The 16,787-nt window shown below is 42.7% G+C and overlaps 2 protein-coding genes across 9 annotated transcripts; one reads left to right on the top strand and one right to left on the bottom strand.

The window, feature by feature from the left end:
* Positions 1-189: 189 nt before the first annotated feature.
* Positions 190-9,225, bottom strand: LOC133493885 (gastrula zinc finger protein XlCGF57.1-like). 5 transcript variants are annotated; one of them, XM_061807845.1, is made up of 3 exons: positions 9,046-9,225; positions 8,398-8,577; positions 190-2,707 (listed from the first exon to the last, which is right to left on the bottom strand). In XM_061807845.1, exons 2-3 carry the CDS (start codon positions 8,519-8,521, stop codon positions 1,050-1,052), a joined length of 1,782 nt encoding a protein of 593 aa, XP_061663829.1. In that variant the 5' UTR covers positions 8,522-8,577; positions 9,046-9,225; the 3' UTR covers positions 190-1,049. The 5 variants fall into 5 exon arrangements, with proteins under 5 accessions (XP_061663829.1, XP_061663828.1, XP_061663826.1 ...); XM_061807844.1 differs by having other exon boundaries at positions 8,398-8,555; positions 8,946-9,225; XM_061807842.1 differs by having other exon boundaries at positions 8,946-9,225.
* Positions 9,226-11,697: 2,472 nt separating this feature from the next.
* On the top strand, positions 11,698-16,444 carry LOC133493896 (gastrula zinc finger protein XlCGF28.1-like). 4 transcript variants are annotated; one of them, XM_061807881.1, is made up of 3 exons: positions 11,698-11,735; positions 12,062-12,244; positions 14,468-16,444. In XM_061807881.1, exons 2-3 carry the CDS (start codon positions 12,118-12,120, stop codon positions 15,769-15,771), a joined length of 1,431 nt encoding a protein of 476 aa, XP_061663865.1. In that variant the 5' UTR covers positions 11,698-11,735; positions 12,062-12,117; the 3' UTR covers positions 15,772-16,444. The 4 variants fall into 4 exon arrangements, with proteins under 4 accessions (XP_061663865.1, XP_061663866.1, XP_061663864.1 ...); XM_061807882.1 differs by having other exon boundaries at positions 11,725-11,753; XM_061807880.1 differs by lacking the exon at positions 11,698-11,735 and adding an exon at positions 11,764-11,940.
* The last annotated feature ends 343 nt before the right edge of the window (positions 16,445-16,787 follow it).

Here is a 16,787-nt window from a genome sequence, read left to right on the forward strand (position 1 = left end):
CCAACTTTGCGCATGGATGATGCACTCTCCACTCATATTTATTTCTTCATATGCACATTGAAGTAAATAATCTTATGTATTTTTCATTTCAATATCTATTTTAGAATGTTTATAGGGATGACACTTGACCTTTAAAGGCTTTTCACTTCTTCTCAATTGGGGAAAATGAATTTCAGATACAAATAAATTGAGTTACTCTAATATTTGAAGAAGCGTATTTTATTATGGATCACAAATACTAGTCTTAGTTTACCACAAAAAGTCAACCCTTGTTTACAGTAAAGTTTAATCTATCAATCATGAATTTATTTATATGAGTTATTGGAAAACAAGGCAATGATTACTTTGTGTACTTTCGCAGAAGTACTAATTCTAAATACTTGTCCAAAAGGGCAACATTAAAATAAACACGGGAAATACATCACACACATATAGATTTTTGTAAATCTGTATGATAGACTTGAATTTTGATAGAATATATTTGCAATTTCAATTAAAGTATCTTGATCATGCCGATTCTTCGGACAGCGCACTTGTGTTTATTAGTACGGTACTTAGTAGAGAATCTTTGACCACAAACTGACAGGCAAAAGCTCTTTTTCGAGTGTCTTCTCATCTGTCGTTTGCTTTTCCAAGCAAAGGTTTTCATACATTTCGTTGTAAGTTGGTTAGGAGGAGACTGCGATGAACTCTAAAGACGTGGCTTAGTGCCCCAAAATAAACTGAAATTATTGCTACGATCGACCCAATATTTGAGATTTTAAGGATCGCCAAAGAACAAATCAGATCAGCTGCAGTTTCAGGACATTAAGCGGCGTATGGGTCATCTGACATTATAGCAGCCAGTCACACAATACCGCCTGTAGAAAAACCTTTGTGATCTATGCATACATTTGTGGTACGGTGAATACAAAATTGGCATAACACGGGAAGAAATAAATCTCCAAGAACGACTTGATGTGGGTTTTTGACGCAGCTGTCAAACTGCTCCCCGGGTGTTACTCTAACAAGTCTGTTAACTTTGAGAGAACAAATTTCATCTGCATGGATCATGACAATAAAAGGGACTCTTCTTTTCCTTCTTGACCACTGCTCTTCTCACCAGCACACTTGTGTGCCTTAACCTGATACTTGTAAGAAAAGCTTTGGCCACAAAGTGAGCAGGAAAAAGGTTTCTGACCAGTGTGGGTTCTCGAGTGTACTTTCAAGTGTCCCTTACAAGCGAATCTTTGACCACAGTCCGAACAGGGAAAAGGTTTCTCACCGGTGTGGGTCCTTGTATGTTTCATCAAACTTCCTTTTTCAGAGAAGCTTCGGCCACACAACGTGCAGGAAAAAGGCTTCTCACCACTGTGGGTTCTTGAGTGTATTTTCAAGTATCCCTTAGAAGTGAAACTTTGGCCACACACTGAGCAGGAAAAAGGTTTCTGACCAGTGTGGGTTCTTGAGTGTACCTTTAAGTGTCCCTTACGAGCGAATGTTTGACCGCAATCCGAGCAGGAGAAAGGTTTCTCACCTGTGTGGGTCCTGATATGTTTCAGCAAATTTCCATTTTCAGAGAAGTTTCGACCGCACACCGAGCAGGAAAAAGGTTTCTCACCACTGTGGGTCCTTGAGTGTACTTTTAAATATCCTTTACAAGTGAATGTTTGGCCACAAACTGAACAGGAAAAAGGTTTCTCACCAGTGTGTTTTCTTGTGTGTATTTTTAATTTTCCCTTCTGAGGGAAACTTTGACCACAAACTGTACAGGAAAATGGCTTCTCACCGGTGTGGGTTCTCATATGTATTTGTAAACTTCCATTTTCAGAGAATCTTTGGCCACAATCGGAGCAGGAAAAAGGTTTTTCACCAGTGTGAGTCCTTGTATGAGTTTTTAAGTTTCCCCTTTCAGAGAATATTTGACCGCAAATTGAGCAGGAAAAAGGTTTCTCACCAGTATGGGTTCTTGTGTGAGTGTTCAAGCTTCCCTTCACAGAGAATCGTTTCCCACAAATTAAGCAGGCAAAAGGCTTCTCACCAGTGTGGGTTCTTGTGTGTCTCTTTAAACCTTCCTTTTCGGTGAATCTTTGACCACAAACTGTGCAAGGAAACGGTTTCTCACCGGTGTGTCTTCTCGTGTGTATTGTTAAGTCGCCCTTCACTAAGAATCTTTTCCCACAAAATGAGCAGGAGAACGGTTTTTCCCCAGTGTGTGTTCTCACGTGGGTTTTCAAACTGCACTTGTGTGCAAAGGTTTTCCCACACTGAGAACATGTCCATCGTTTGTTGGCGGTGTGACATGTCATATCACCCTCAGACTGTTCATCATCATCATCATCATTTTCATCAGTGGGAGGAGAGCGTGTCATCATGTTACTACTATCTGACAGTGAAGCTAAGAGTCCGTTTGGTTTTGATCCTCTGCAGTGATCTCCATCACCTCCTGTTGTCATGTGTTGACTTGAGCTGCCGCATGGAGGCTCCGCCCCTCTGCTTCCCTCACTTTGACCTTCATCTTCACTCTTCAAAAGGACACCAATCGATGGAAACTTGCTGACATCCTCCTCCTCTTTTTTGATCTGGGGAGAGGCTTCTTCCTCCTCTCTTTTAATCAAAATGGCCTCCTCTTCCTCTTTGATGGGGTGCACTTCTTCATCCTCCATTTCCTGTTTATGGTGATGGACTTCTGGCTCCTGTTGCTCAGTACGAAGATCTTCAGTGATTTCTGCAAGACAAGAAGACAAAAACACAGCTTGGTCAATCGTTTCCCTAAAGGCATGAAATATATAACAAAAAAATAATTAAATGTTGGGGTTCCCGCCTGGGTCCCTGGGGAGATTTTTTTTTTTCATTTTAACATAAATTCAGCAATCTGAAACAGTCTGAAGAGTACAATGAAGCAAAATAACAATAAAAATACACCCTAACGGGACAAGCACACACAACAACAGTAATAAACACAAAAACATTTACACTCGATGTCCAAATTTAACTAAATCAAACCACCTGGTACCTACCTCATGCTGTGCCATACTCATTTTGGATAAGAATGAATTAAAATTTCATTTCATCTTTCACTTTTACCATCTTCAAATGCTAATCTCAAATTCATTCTCCACGAAAACATCAAGCACATTTCATTTTTTGTTTTTATTGGCCATCTCTGAATTTGAAGTGGCGGCGCGGTGTCGCAGTCGGTTACAGCGTTGGCTTCACAGTTCTGAGGACCGGGGTTCAAATCCCCGGCCCCGCCTGTGTGGCGTTTGCATGTTCTCACACTGGGAAAAAGTAGTGAACACGTGATAAAGGGGGAGGTGCAAAAAAGTATGGAAAGCCAAGACAACCTCTAAAATCTATCAATAATCAAATAAACCAGCCTCCTTGTCAGGCCCAATAAATATCAGCTGGTGTCAATACGTGCCCAGCGACTGACTGGCGACCAGTTCAGGGTGTACCCCGCCTTTTACCCGATGTTAGCTGGGATATGCTACGGCGCTCCTGCAACCGTTGTGAGCATAAGCAGGAAAATGAATGGATGAATGAATGGTGGTTATGGTTATCACCAGATGTCGCATTTGTAACGGGCAAAAAAAACAGGCCTGCTTTATGAACTCCGGCAAAGCAAGTACGTAAGCAACGCCAGATGACAAAAGATGCTATGGGGTCGGTTAAAATTCATATTTACATCGTTTATATGATACATAATACGTGCGCGTCACCTCGAGCAAGTTTTCAACCACAGTTTAGCTAAAAATTAGGTTTTTATGACTCATATTGAGCATCCAGGCGGCACGGTGGAGCAGCTGGAAAGCGTTGGCCTCACAGTTCTGAGGACCCGGGTTCAATCCCGGACCCGCCTGTGTGGAGTTTGCATGTTCTCCCCGGGCCTGCGTGGGTTTTCTCCGGGCACTCCGGATTCCTCCCACATCCCAAAAACATGCAAGATTAATTGGACACTTTAAATTTTCCCTAGGTGTGATTGTGAGTGTGACTGTTTGCCTCAATGTGCCCTGCGATTGGCTGGCAACCAGTTCAGGGTCTACCCTTCCTGCTTCCTGGCCGTTGACAGCTGGGATAGGCTCCACCACGGGGGGGCGAAATAAATATCACCCACGTTATTTAATAACACGCCAGCAAGATCATAACATGGTGTCAGAATGACGGTAGTATTACCACGTTCTCACGAAAAAAAAAAAAAAACAAAGTGCTGCCAAGCACAATACCAGTGTGCGAATGCAGTTCATGTCTCCAAAATCTGTATTTTCTGTTTCATTATAATAAGTTTGCACAAACGAGTGACCGCACCGCTAGCTGTTTTGTGAGTTGAGTTAAACATCGAGCCGTGCAAGTGGACAAAAAGGTGTGGGCTCATGAAAATAATAAATCCACACCACTTTCGTTGGTACAATGAACATAATTTAACACAACGCTGACCATAATCACGCGGTTCATAGTTAGGTTGCATTGTGCGGTACACTAACATTAGCAGTGTGCTTACAGTGGATACCGCCGAATCACGAACGCACCCAGTGATGAATTGACCCCTCCCTACAGGGCACTTAACCACCCCTCCTGAAGTGACGTCACCCCACATGTGCTAACCTCAGACAATTAGCAAAAATGGCGGCGCAGGAAGAAAAGACGAGAGCGAAATTGTCCGATTTACCAGCTGATTTCTCACTCGCATTCTTAGCAAATAGTGAAATATCCTTGAAAAGCAGACAGCAGGGCTTCAAGTATTTCAGCGAGGGGTATTTCATTGGTATTTACATCCATATCGACGGAGAAACCATTGATATTAGCGCGAGATCTTTCCAGAGTCAGAGGAAGACCGAGAAGCCACATAATATAATAAATTATAACCCAAAGACAAATTCGTCATTGACAGTTTCCTATTTTCGTGTTACATATTACACTTGTGTGCAGAATCTGTATGTGTATCTGTATAGCCGTTTGTGAACCGCCATATGAAGGAAAAGAAGAAAGCGAGGCTTGATTTACGAGTTGTTTCTCTCGTTTTTTTTGTGTAACGTCACGCGCTCCCCTCAAAAATTATTCTTGAATTGGTGCCGAACCTACGTAAGTCCCGACCGAGTACGACAATCACTACTTTAATGTCGTCAAACATCCTTCCTTCTGTCTTGGTGTCTCGGTACATGCCGAAGGCTTTTAGGACTCGCTAGTCCGGTTTAGCTTAGCTCAGGAGCCGCCGAACAGAGACACGTTTGTGCAGTCATATCATCGCAAAATATCGCTCAACACAGATCAAGTGTGTCAATCATTCACACGTAGCTATGTTATGCAAGCAAAGAACTGCTAATTCATTTATATGAGACATGTATTGAAAATCAAATATAGGGGTTACCTTCGTGCAAACATATCTGTTCCGGTTGATATTAGATGGATTTAGTTGATGATGCGGTCTTCCACAAAGTTTGATCCATCGAAGGCATTTTTTGTACTGGGTCTTCGGTTTTGGAAAGGGTACGAATCGAACTCCACCAACTAGCCTTTCAGGATACCTGTCGTCACTATTACAAAGTCCGTGACTACACCTTTTAACCATATTTTTTGTTAAATAACCCAAATACGCGATAAAACGCTAACTAAACCTATACTGGACCATGCAATGTTGTCTGAGAAAATGGCGGGAGCAAAAACAGGCTTTGGTTTATGCAGATCTCTGGCCTCTGATTGGTCAGCGACGCGGATGACGCAATTTCTACGGAGGAGTCAATTGACCCCTCCGTACAGGGCACTTAACCACGCCTCCTGAAGTGACGTCACGCCACGTGCGCTGACGTAAGACAAACAGTAAAAATGGCAAACACAATCCAATACATTCTGAACTGAGACAGACTCCATGCTTCTGATTTCATTCAATCATTCACACGTAGCAATGTTATGCCAGCGGAGAACGTCTCATTCATTTATACGAGACGTGTATTAAAAATCAAATTTAGGGCATATCTTCGTGCAAACACACTCTGGTTAAGCTTCGGCCGCGAGCCAGCAAGAAATCAATACGTTTGTGCAGTCCGATCATCGCTAAATATCGCTCAAGAAAGAATAAGTGTGGCAATCGTTCACACGCAGCAGTGTTATGCTTGCGAAGAACTTCAAATTCATTTATACGAGATATGTATTGAAAATCAAATATAGGGCATAGCTTCGTGCAAACATATGTGTTCCGGTTGATATTAGATGGATTTAGTTGATGATGCGGTCTTCCACAAAGTTTGATCCATCGAAGGCATTTTTCGTACTGGGTCTTCGGTTTCGGAAAGGGTACGAATCGAACTCCACCAACTCGCCTTTCAGGATACCTGTCGTCACTATTACAAAGTCCGTGACTACACCTCTTAACCATATTTTTTGTTAAATAACCCAAATACGCGATACAACGCTAACAAAACCTATACTGGACCATTCAATGTTGTCAGAGAAAATGGCGGGAGCAAAAACGGGCTTTGGTCTATGCAGATCTCTGGCCTCTGATTGGTCAGTGACGCGGATTGCGCAATATCCACGGAGGGGTCAATTGGTTGTAGGCCTCCAGATTTTTGTAATTCTTTAGTTGGTCCACGGTATAAGCGCTTGTCGAGAAGAGAAGATCTTGGACGATGTCTGTACAGGTTAGCGACGCCCACATTTGTGTGCTCCATTTGTGTTTTTCCAAGGCACAAGCGTCGATATTGTCGATCAAAGCACACTTCTTGTCCTAACGGTTTCTTGAAACAACATCTAATGAGCGCCGAAAACTGTCCAAAGTCTTTTTAGCCATCATGCGTCACTTTTAACAGTTGTACCAACATTTTTGTAACTCCGGTCTATATGCAAAAGCATTGGAGTGAATGGCGCGTCAGAACCCATCCAACACGGCCAGGTGCCCTGGATGTACTCACGTGGTCGAAAACAGTCTATTGCCGAACACAGCGCGATAAAATTGGTACCGAATGTCGAGCAAGGTGCTGGAATACATATTCAGATATGTTTCAGTGTCACGCCACAAGCTTTTGTGTTTTCATTGTTGTTTAATCGAGTTGCTTCGAATTCAAACTTTGTGTACTTTCTGTAAACTGCATAACGTGCTTGACTGCCTTTTTAGTCCTACGAGGGTAGGCTAACAGAATTGGAGTTCCACCCGATCCAGATCAACATACTTCACAATATTGGACGTTAAAGGAGAAATCCAGTGCTTTGCATGAACAGTGTATCAATAGGTCATGTAATATGTACCCAATTTTGACAATGTGATGTTAAATCCGCTCTCATTTAATAGTGTTTTGAGAAGAATTTTGCCGACAATTACGAATTTTCAGGTGCGCTGCCATTTTCGCGAGTCATGTGATGTACGTGTGCGTATGTGACGTGCAGTGTGCCGTTCCAAACACTCAATTACGTGGGACACCATTATGCCCAGTGCTGATTTCTCGGATTTATCCTCATCTGATGAAGAAATAGCAGTATCAGTTGATCAGGAAAACGGGGGAATACTTCCATACAGATTTGAACCTGTGGCTGTAATTAATGTTGAATATTCGGATGGTTCTTCGGGCGGAATGATGCTGAGTCTGACTACTCGGAGGCCTACGTGCGACATAAGTGCGTAAACAAAGGCCCCCGAGAGCTCCGGGCCAGCAGCCGCGGACGGTTTTTCGGCCACGACTGATGCGGAGTCTGACGCAAGCTTTCAGGCGGCGGAGGCCTTTAGCCGAGCTTTGGTTGTGGGGAAGGCCTTTAGCCTAGCTTCGGTGTCCGGGGCTAACGGCCTCCGCTGCCTGGAACCTCGGCGCGAGGCCGCCGCCGGAGCTCGCTCGTCAAGACTCCGCGTCATTCCCGTCCAAAGAACCACCCGCGGCTGCCGGCCCGGATCTCCTGGGGGGCTTTGTTTACGCACTTATCTCGCGCGTAGTTCTCCGAGTAGTCAGACTCAGCGTCATTCCGCCCGAAGAACCATCCGAATATTCAATATTAATTACAGCCACTGGTTTAAATCTGTATGGAAGCATTCCTCCGTCTTCCCGATCGACCGATACTGCTATTTCTTCATCAGATTAGGATAAATCCGAGAAATCAACACTGGGCATAATGGTGTCCCATGTAATCCAGCGTTTGGAACGGCACGTAACACGTCGAATACGCCCACATAGGTCATGACTCACGAAAATGGCACCGCCCCTGAAATTTTATAATTGTTGATAATAATCTTCTCAAACCACTATTAAATGAGAGAGGATTTAACATCACATTGTCAAAATAGGGTACATAATACATGACCTATTGATACACTGTTAATGCAAGCACTGGATTCCCCGTTTAATAATGTTTTGGTAAATGCACCAGCAAAGAGGGGAAGCAAATAAAACACAGGAAAATCATTAAAATTAGAAAGCATTCAAGAAGCGAACCAACCTTCTTTGCGTAGCACAGTTCGAGGATCCATATTGAACACAACGTCCAGGAGTTGATGTTGTGGCTTCTTCTCCCCTTCTGGTCCCCAAAGTTCTTCCTCGTACTCTGCTGTCCTCGCGCTCATTTCCACACCAGGATCACATCACTTTCTGCTCTCTCTTGAAAAGATGACAAAAGCAACTGCAAATTGGACATGAGAAACAAATAGATCAAGATTAAGTACATTGAAATGACAAGAAAACAGTAGTATGTGTAATTATGCACTGTCAGATGATAAACTAATTTGTGAGTGAAATCATTATCGATATTATTCTAAAAAATGATTTATCGTGGGATTTAACCACATTCAAGTCTTAGTATTTGATATTCTGGTCGCCGCTATCCTCGTAGGTGGTGGAAAAAAATACTGAATAAAACACTTTACCTTGCGTTTAATCTCTGCTAAATCACAAACGCGTCTTTCTGTTAGCTAGCTAAGCTAAACTATGCTAAGCTAGGTCGAGAAGCTTCAACTTGCGCGAAACGACTCCAACCGGACACGAATTTACCACAAATGAAGTTATTGTCGACTAAAGTAGTGATCGGGTTTCGTCCAGCGTGGAGGAATCACAACATTCGGTCCAAATTCAGACAAATTTGCTAACTAACGATCAAACTTCGTCCCGTATTCCAAATCGTGTTGTTTCCTTCAGAAGAACGAATTAGTTATTATTATATTGTTAATTATTATTATTAGTGAACGAACGGAACTGAATCAGTTGATCGAATGATTCGGTTTTTAGCTTTGTGAGCGCCGTGAGACGAACGAGCGGAAACGGAACTGCTAAAGTGTTCTGTCACACACTGAATCTTCGGTGAATGACCAATGAGCAGCCATCTTGCAGGCGGAGGCGGGATTTCATCCAATGTTCTTCTGAGTAATTTGCGATTCGCCAGGGTTGTCACGCTCTGCGGAGATTGACCAATGAGCAACCAGCTTCAGGCATTGCCAAGTAGGTGGGGGAGGGGCTTAAGTGACCGGAGTTTTTTAACCCCTCATTTTCCCTTCATGCGCACGAAAACCAGCACACATATTTCAGATAATTGTAAATTAATTATAAATATTTTTACGTATGCATACAAATACATTCCTTCAGTGTGTTTAATATGATTATTAATGATTTGTTGATTTCATAATATTAATAATAAGTGGCGAATGAAAAGCGTTAGTTTCACAGTTTTGGGGACCCGGCTTCAATCCGGGCCCTCCCTGTGTGGATTTTTATCTAAAAAAAAACATGCAACATTAATTGATAGGATAGGGTCCAGCACTCCCGTGACCCTTGTGTGGATAAGCGGCTAAGAAGAAAATGGATGGAAGTTCTCTTGAAGCTGATCTAACCCTAACCCAAACCCCCCAAAAATGTCACGTGACCTCACACAAGGCATTCTATTGGGCCTGGCATAGATATAAATATAAGATAAACCATCCGGGATAATCGTTGTGACGACGTGGCGGCCATGTTGGAAAGGTTCTTGTTATCATGACGACAATGGCGTGCTTACTCTTCTTTTTTTTATTTTTTTTTTTTACAAATTAAAACAAAAACAATACCTTTGATATATTGCAATATATTTATGTCGCTGTCTGACCAAACGTGGATTTTCATCTCATTCATAACCTGGGAAAACCCCGCACAGTACACATCAGAATTTGCCCATTTACAAGTTATTTTATTTCTCAGGCTGTAGTAAGAGAAAAATCAACTTACAATTTACTCTGTACTTGATTAATATTTCCCTATGTACTTTTTACTCTCACTGAAGCAACTTTTGAGAGGGCTATTTGAAATATGACTGTAAAGAAACTTGGATTTTTGTTGGTAAATTACTTTTGTTGGTAGGCCAACATGGCTTTACACTTCCTTAATACATTTTTAAAATGACACAAATCACAAGATTTATACAAAAAGGAACACGGGGGAGCGAACTGTCACTTTATGGTGCTTTTTTTTTTAAATTCAGTCAGGATAAGTGTATCACCTCCATACTTCCGGTGGTGTGTTGTAAATTAAGAGTGAAATTTCAGCACATTATCCATAGATTCTGACGGTGTAACACGATTTTCTGCTTTCTATGATTCACATAATGAAGGTTTCCATCCATCCATGCATCCATCCATTTTCTACCAGGTCGCGGGGGAAGTAGCCAAACTGCATTAATCGCCAGTTTCGTGGCTGTGAGAAAACATTCACCAGGTAAATTAGAAAGATTTACTTTGACACTGTGAAAGTTTGTTTGTAAAGGATTATTTTTTTAATTTTCTGATTACCTTAACACACTTGAACAAGTTTTGTTTACGGTTGTTGTTGTTCACTGTTCACTCTCCTGCACCTTTATAAGCCGATGGTTTTTCGCAAAAAAAGCGGTCAATGTTTTCCCAAACTTCTTCAGTAGATAAGCAAGAAAACAAATTTTTTGTGAAATTTTTGATGAATTTCATGATGCAGAACAGAATTGAATTTAATTCTCAAATGTGAGGAAACAAGTTTAAATTTTCTGTCTGAAATAAGACGTCGCAGATACAACAAATGAACATTGTGTTTTGCACGTTTTTTTTTCCCCATTGCGAGTCTTTATTTCCAAAAGTATATCTAACTGATTGACTTAAAATTGAATGTTTTTATGACAAAAAAAAATGCTTAGTTTTTTGCTATGTTATGATGGTAAAGCCTCGCAGCGTATTTTGGGAAAATATGTAATATGCAAGGTTTCTTCGTAGTCACGATGTTATATGTCCTTCCTTTGCACTTGGACTTTTTGACTTACCAAATCGAATTAAAAATCCTTCATGTTACCAGAACTGAAAAAAATGTCAAGCTCACACGACAAGTTGTAATTCTACATGCCAAACCTTGAGAAAAACGCCGCCATAAACCAACCTGTAAACCGTGTCCTTCACGAGTTTTGGGAGTACCAAGATGGCGGCGAACCAATCGCCATACCGCTCGATGTGTATCCGCTATCCAGTCTTTTTTTTAGGTTAGTGTTCCCAGACCAGCGGAGGCACATGGATAATAAATGTTTAATAATCATATTAAAGACAGTGAGGGGATGATTTGTATGCGTACGTTAAAATATGTATCATTCATTTACATTTATTTGAAATATGTGTGCTAGTTTTCGTGCGCATGACTGAAAAATGAGGGGTTAAAAAAAGCTCCGGTCGCTTAAGTCCCTCCCCCGCCGACTTGGCGATACCCGACGCTGGCTGCTCATTGGTCAATCGCTGCTGCGAGTGACAATCCTGGCGAATCACACGGCAGCACATCGAATGAAGTCCCGCCCTTGCGTACAAGGTGGCTGCTCGATCGTTTGTTAGTAAATTTGTCTGAATTTGGACCGAATGTTGTCAATCCTTGACATTGGACGGAACCCGATCGCTATTTTAGTGGACTAAAACCTCATTTGTGGTATATTCGTGTCCGGTTGGAGTCGTTTCGTGCATGTTGAAGGTTCTCGACCTAGCTTAGCCTAGTTTAGCTAGCTAACAAAGAGACGTTTGTGAGTCAGCAGAGATCAAACGCGGTTGACGTCCGCGCTTTGATAATTTAATGTACTTTGAATCTCGCAATGTTCCATATCTCAATCCTGATTAATTTTGTTTCGCATGTCCCATTTGCAGTTGCTTTTGTCATCCCTGCAAAGTAGAGCAGAAAGTGATGTGATCCTTGTATAAAAATGAGCGCAAGAAGGGCAGCAGACGACGGGGAAGAATTTTGGGGACCAAAAGAAGAGAAGAAGCCACGACGTCAACTACTGGACGCTGCGTTCAATTTGGAACCGCGAACTGTCCCACGCAGAGCAGGTTGGTTAATTTCTTGCCCTAACCTACAAAGTCCATCATTGAACTGAGACCTCGGGTGTCCTGGTACCAAGTCCACATTGTGGACACCTTTATGCTTGAACATGGTGTTTGTCATGGATAATCCTTGATGAGCGCAGATCGTTGGTAGTTGGGGGGGGGGAGGTTCCACCCAATCACGCCGTTCCAGCTCTCACTGTCAGTACCCGCATGAGCATCGTAGTATCCCAGCAGAACAATGGAGTCCCCGGTGGGACCGCTTACCGGCACCCCTTCCAAGGACTCCAAAAATGGTGGGGACTCGAAACTGCTATTGGTGCATAGACACAAACCACAGTAAAGACCCACATCCGGAGAGGGTGGGGCTCCCCTCTCATCCACCGGCATGACCCCCAAGCTAGTGGAAAACGAGTATACCCACACCTGCTCGGTGCCCGTCATTGTGGGCAAATCCAGAATGGAAGAGGATCCAACTCCTCTCAAAAGGCCCTGATACCAGAACCCAACCTGTGTGTGTTGGCGACTAGTGGACACTTCTCGACCTCACACACCACCTCGGGCTCCTTCCCAGCTAGGGAGTTGACGTCCCACATCCCGAGACCGACTTACTGGAGCTAAGGGATCAGTTCCTCAGATCAAAGAGCAAAGGATGTACTTCCTGCGGGTTCTGAGGAAGCGCGGACTGTCACGAGAGCTCCTGAGACAGTTCTACGCAGTGGTCATCCAAACAGTACTGTGTACGTCCATCACAGTCTGGTTTGGGGCCGCCACAAAAAAGGACAAACCGTTGCACTGGTCTATAACGGGAACCAGGAACAGGTAAAGGGACTCTGTACTAGCTTAACACAATGTGGGACGTTAACACACTTATCTCTTAGATGTTCTATATGACGAAGATTTTACATCTTGCACGACTTTTAAGGAACAGTTCCTATCAACAGAAGTTGTTCTTGGTTCTGAACGTCGTACCAGGGCAGCACCGACTGCCGGAGGAAAAGATCGTTGTGTGTTTTTACACACTTGGCCAATAAAGCTGATTCTGATTCTGATCATGATCTCACTAGATAAAGCACCCCCGGCTGGTTGTCGTGCCCACATGGCAGCCATGTTAGGAAGGTCGTCGTTCCCGTGAAGGCGACGGCCAATGACATGGAATAAAAACTGGACTGCGCAGTCTGCATCCATCATTGCTTCCGCCATGGTCAACAGGCTCTGACTTCTGGTTGGGGCAAAATGTATGGTAAACATACACACATTGTTGTGGAAAATGCTGCGATAAATATATAATAATTATGAAGGTGAGGCTGACTGCGTGCAGTCCAGTTTTATTCTACGTCATTGGCGACGGCGCACAGTTCGTTGTTTCCATTTAGACGAACAAAAACAACAGATTTCGTGCATTGCAGTACTTTGTGGCGGCACGGTGGGGCACTGTAAAGTGTTGGCCTCTTCGATTGGCTGGCAACCAGTTCAGGGTGTTCCCTGCCTCCTGCCCGTTGACAGCTGGGATAGGCTCCAGCGCTCCCCATGATCCTCGTGAGGATAAGCGACTAAGAAAATGGATTAATCTGGCATTGTCTGCCCAAACGTGAATGTTTTAGGTCTTTTATAACTTGAGAAATGATGTTTCGTTGTCGTTTTGACAGTCCGTACACACACGTAGTGAAATTAAATTAGAAATTAGCCTTTTATTTTGTAATTGTAATTATCATTTTGTTGACGTTCATGCTGAAGTTAAAAAACAGTTACTATATACTCAGTACTTTAAGTATTTTTTTTTTCACTGTGTAATTTTGACTTTTTGGGAAGTAATTTATGTATGTTTATGCATTTTAATGATAAATGTATTAGCAACGAAGCAATGAACCGACGTCAAATTCAGAGATGGCCAGCTAAAACGAAAACATTATGACATTATATTATGATGTTTTTTAGAGGGTGCAATTCGGATGAACCTTTGAAGTTGGTAATAGTGAAAAATGATATGAAACAGACAATTTTAATCATTTCTTTTACAGAATGAGAGTGTTTAAAGAGGAGGATGTTAATCATGTGGCATCAACAGATAATTAGACACATTGTTTTTGTTTATTTGTGTTGTTGTTGTGTTTTTTTTTTTGTGTGTGTTTAGCTTCATTGTACTCTTCAGAGTGTTTCAGGTATTCATATTTAATGCCTTTGGTGAAAAGATTGACCAAGCTGTGTTTTTGTCTTCTTGTCTTGTAGACATCACCGAAGATCTTCGTACTGAGCAACAGGAGCCAGATCTCCATCACCTGAAAGTGGAGGATGAAGAAGTGTACCCCGTTAAAGAGGAAGAGGAGGCCATTTTGATGAAAAAAGAGGAGGAAGACGCCTGCCCACACATCAAAAAGGAAGAGGAGGAGGATGACGTCACCAAGTTTCCATCAACTGGTGTCCCTTTGGAGAGTGAAGGTGAAGGTCAAAGTGAGGAGAGCAGAGGGGCGGAGCCTCCGTGCGGCAGCTCAAGTCGACACACGACAACAGGAGGTGATGGAGATCCCTGCGGAGGATCAAAACCAAACGGACTCTTAGCTTCACTGTCAGATAGTAGTAACATGATGACACGCTCTCCTCCCACTGATGAAAATGATGATGATGAACAGTCTGAGGGTGATGAGATGTGTCACACCGCCAACAAAGGATGGAAATGTTCTCAGTGTGGGAAAACATTTGCGTATAAGTGCAGTTTAAAAATCCACCTGAGAACGCACACTGGCGAAAAACCCTTTTCCTGCTCATTTTGTGAGAAAAGATTCTTTGTGAACGGGGACTTAAAAATACACTTGAGAAGACACACCGGTGAGAAACCTTTTTCCTGCTCGGTTTGCGGTCAAAGATTCTCCAAAAAGGGAAGCCTAAAAACTCACACAAGGATCCACACTGGTGAGAAACCTTTTTCATGCTCTTTTTGCGGTCAAAGATTCTCTGAAAATGCAAGTTTAAAAATACACACACGAACCCACACCGGTGAGAAACCTTTTCCCTGCTCGGTTTGCGGTCGAAGATTCACACGTAAGGGTTACGTAAAAATCCACGCAAGGACCCACACTGGTGAGAAACCGTTTTCCTGCACGGACTGCGGTCAAAGATTCTCTGGGAAGGAACACCTAAAAGTACACAGAAGAACCCACACTGGCGAGAAACCTTTTTCGTGCTCGGTTTGTGGTCAAAGTTTCACTTCCAGGGGATACTTAAAAATACACTCAAGAAGCCACAGTGGTGAGAAACCTTTTTCCTGCACTGTGTGCGGTCGAAGCTTCTCCGAAAGGGGAACTTTGATCCAACATACAAGGACCCACACCGGTGAGAAACCTTTCTCCTGTTCAGATTGTGGTCAAAGATTCGCTCGTAAAGGCCACCTAAAAGTACACTCAAGAACCCACACTGGTCAGAAACCTTTTTCCTGCTCACTTTGTGGCCAAAGGTTCTCTTATCAGTATCAGGCTAAAGCACACAAGTGTGCTGGTGGTCAAGAAGAAAGAGAAGAATCCATTTTAGTGTCATGATCCATGCAGAGAACAAATTTCATCTGAGTTCTGAGGACCCGGGTACGATCCCGCCCCCGCCTGTGTGGAGTTTGCATATTCTCCCCGTGCCTGCGTGGGTTTTTTTCTGCAGACACTTCGGTGTTCTCCCACATCCCAAAAACATGCAACATTGATTGGACACTCTAAATTGCCCATAGGTGTGATTGTGACCGTCTTGATGTGCCCTGCAATTGGCTGGCAACCAGTTCAGGGTGTTCAGGGTGACAGCTGGAATAAGCTCCAGCACTCCATGCAACCCTCGTGAGGATAAGCCTCTACGAAAATGGATGGATGCACTGTATGTGTTACAAAATTCTACATGTGTGTGTTGTAACTGGATGAGCCAAAATGATCAACTAAATCAAAACAAAATTGCGACAATTGTTTTTGGCAATAAAGAACAGAGAATTGCTGTTCGTAAACACCTGGAGTCTCTGTCTTTGAAAACCAAAGACCGAGTCCGAAACCTCGGTGTTCTGATTGATTCCAACCGGACTTTCGATAATCATATCAGATCAATCAAAAAAACTGCCTTCTACTATCCGAAGAACATATCGAGAGTGAAGTCTTGTATGTGTCAAGCAGACCAGAAAAGCTCATCCGTGCTTTTATCTCAAGTAGACTTGACTATTGTAATGGTCTTCTGACTGGAGCCCCCCCCCCCAAAAAAAAGAGTATTAATTAGCTGCAGCTCATTCAGAATGCTGCAGCTCCCGGTCAGAGCATAGTACTCCAAACCTAAAGTCGTTGCACTGCCTTGCTGTATTTCAAGTTTTTGAATAAAATGTTTTCATTATTATTTTCATATTGTCTTTCTGGACAAATGTTTAGAATGAGTACTTGCCTTGTTTTCCAATTACTTGATGGTAACGTGATGTCCATATCAAAGAAATGAATGATTGATCGAACTGGGCTGTAAACGAGCACTGAATTTTTTTGTGGTAAAACTAAGTGTATTTGCGATTGAATTACATTTTTTTATTATTATTTTCATA

This window comes from Syngnathoides biaculeatus, chromosome 20 (genome assembly GCF_019802595.1).
Source record: "Syngnathoides biaculeatus isolate LvHL_M chromosome 20, ASM1980259v1, whole genome shotgun sequence".
In the NCBI taxonomy this organism is placed as follows: domain Eukaryota; kingdom Metazoa; phylum Chordata; class Actinopteri; order Syngnathiformes; family Syngnathidae; genus Syngnathoides; species Syngnathoides biaculeatus.

Coding starts and splice junctions, on each gene's coding strand:
- LOC133493885 (XM_061807845.1), bottom strand. CDS start 8,521: ATGAGCGCGAGGACAGCAGAGTACGAGGAAGAACTTTGGGGACCAGAA. Junction 2,708..8,397: donor AACTGTGCTACGCAAAGAAG/GTTGGTTCGCTT, acceptor CTTGTCTTGCAG/AAATCACTGAAGATCTTCGT.
- LOC133493896 (XM_061807881.1), top strand. CDS start 12,118: ATGAGCGCAAGAAGGGCAGCAGACGACGGGGAAGAATTTTGGGGACCA. Junction 12,245..14,467: donor AACTGTCCCACGCAGAGCAG/GTTGGTTAATTT, acceptor CTTGTCTTGTAG/ACATCACCGAAGATCTTCGT.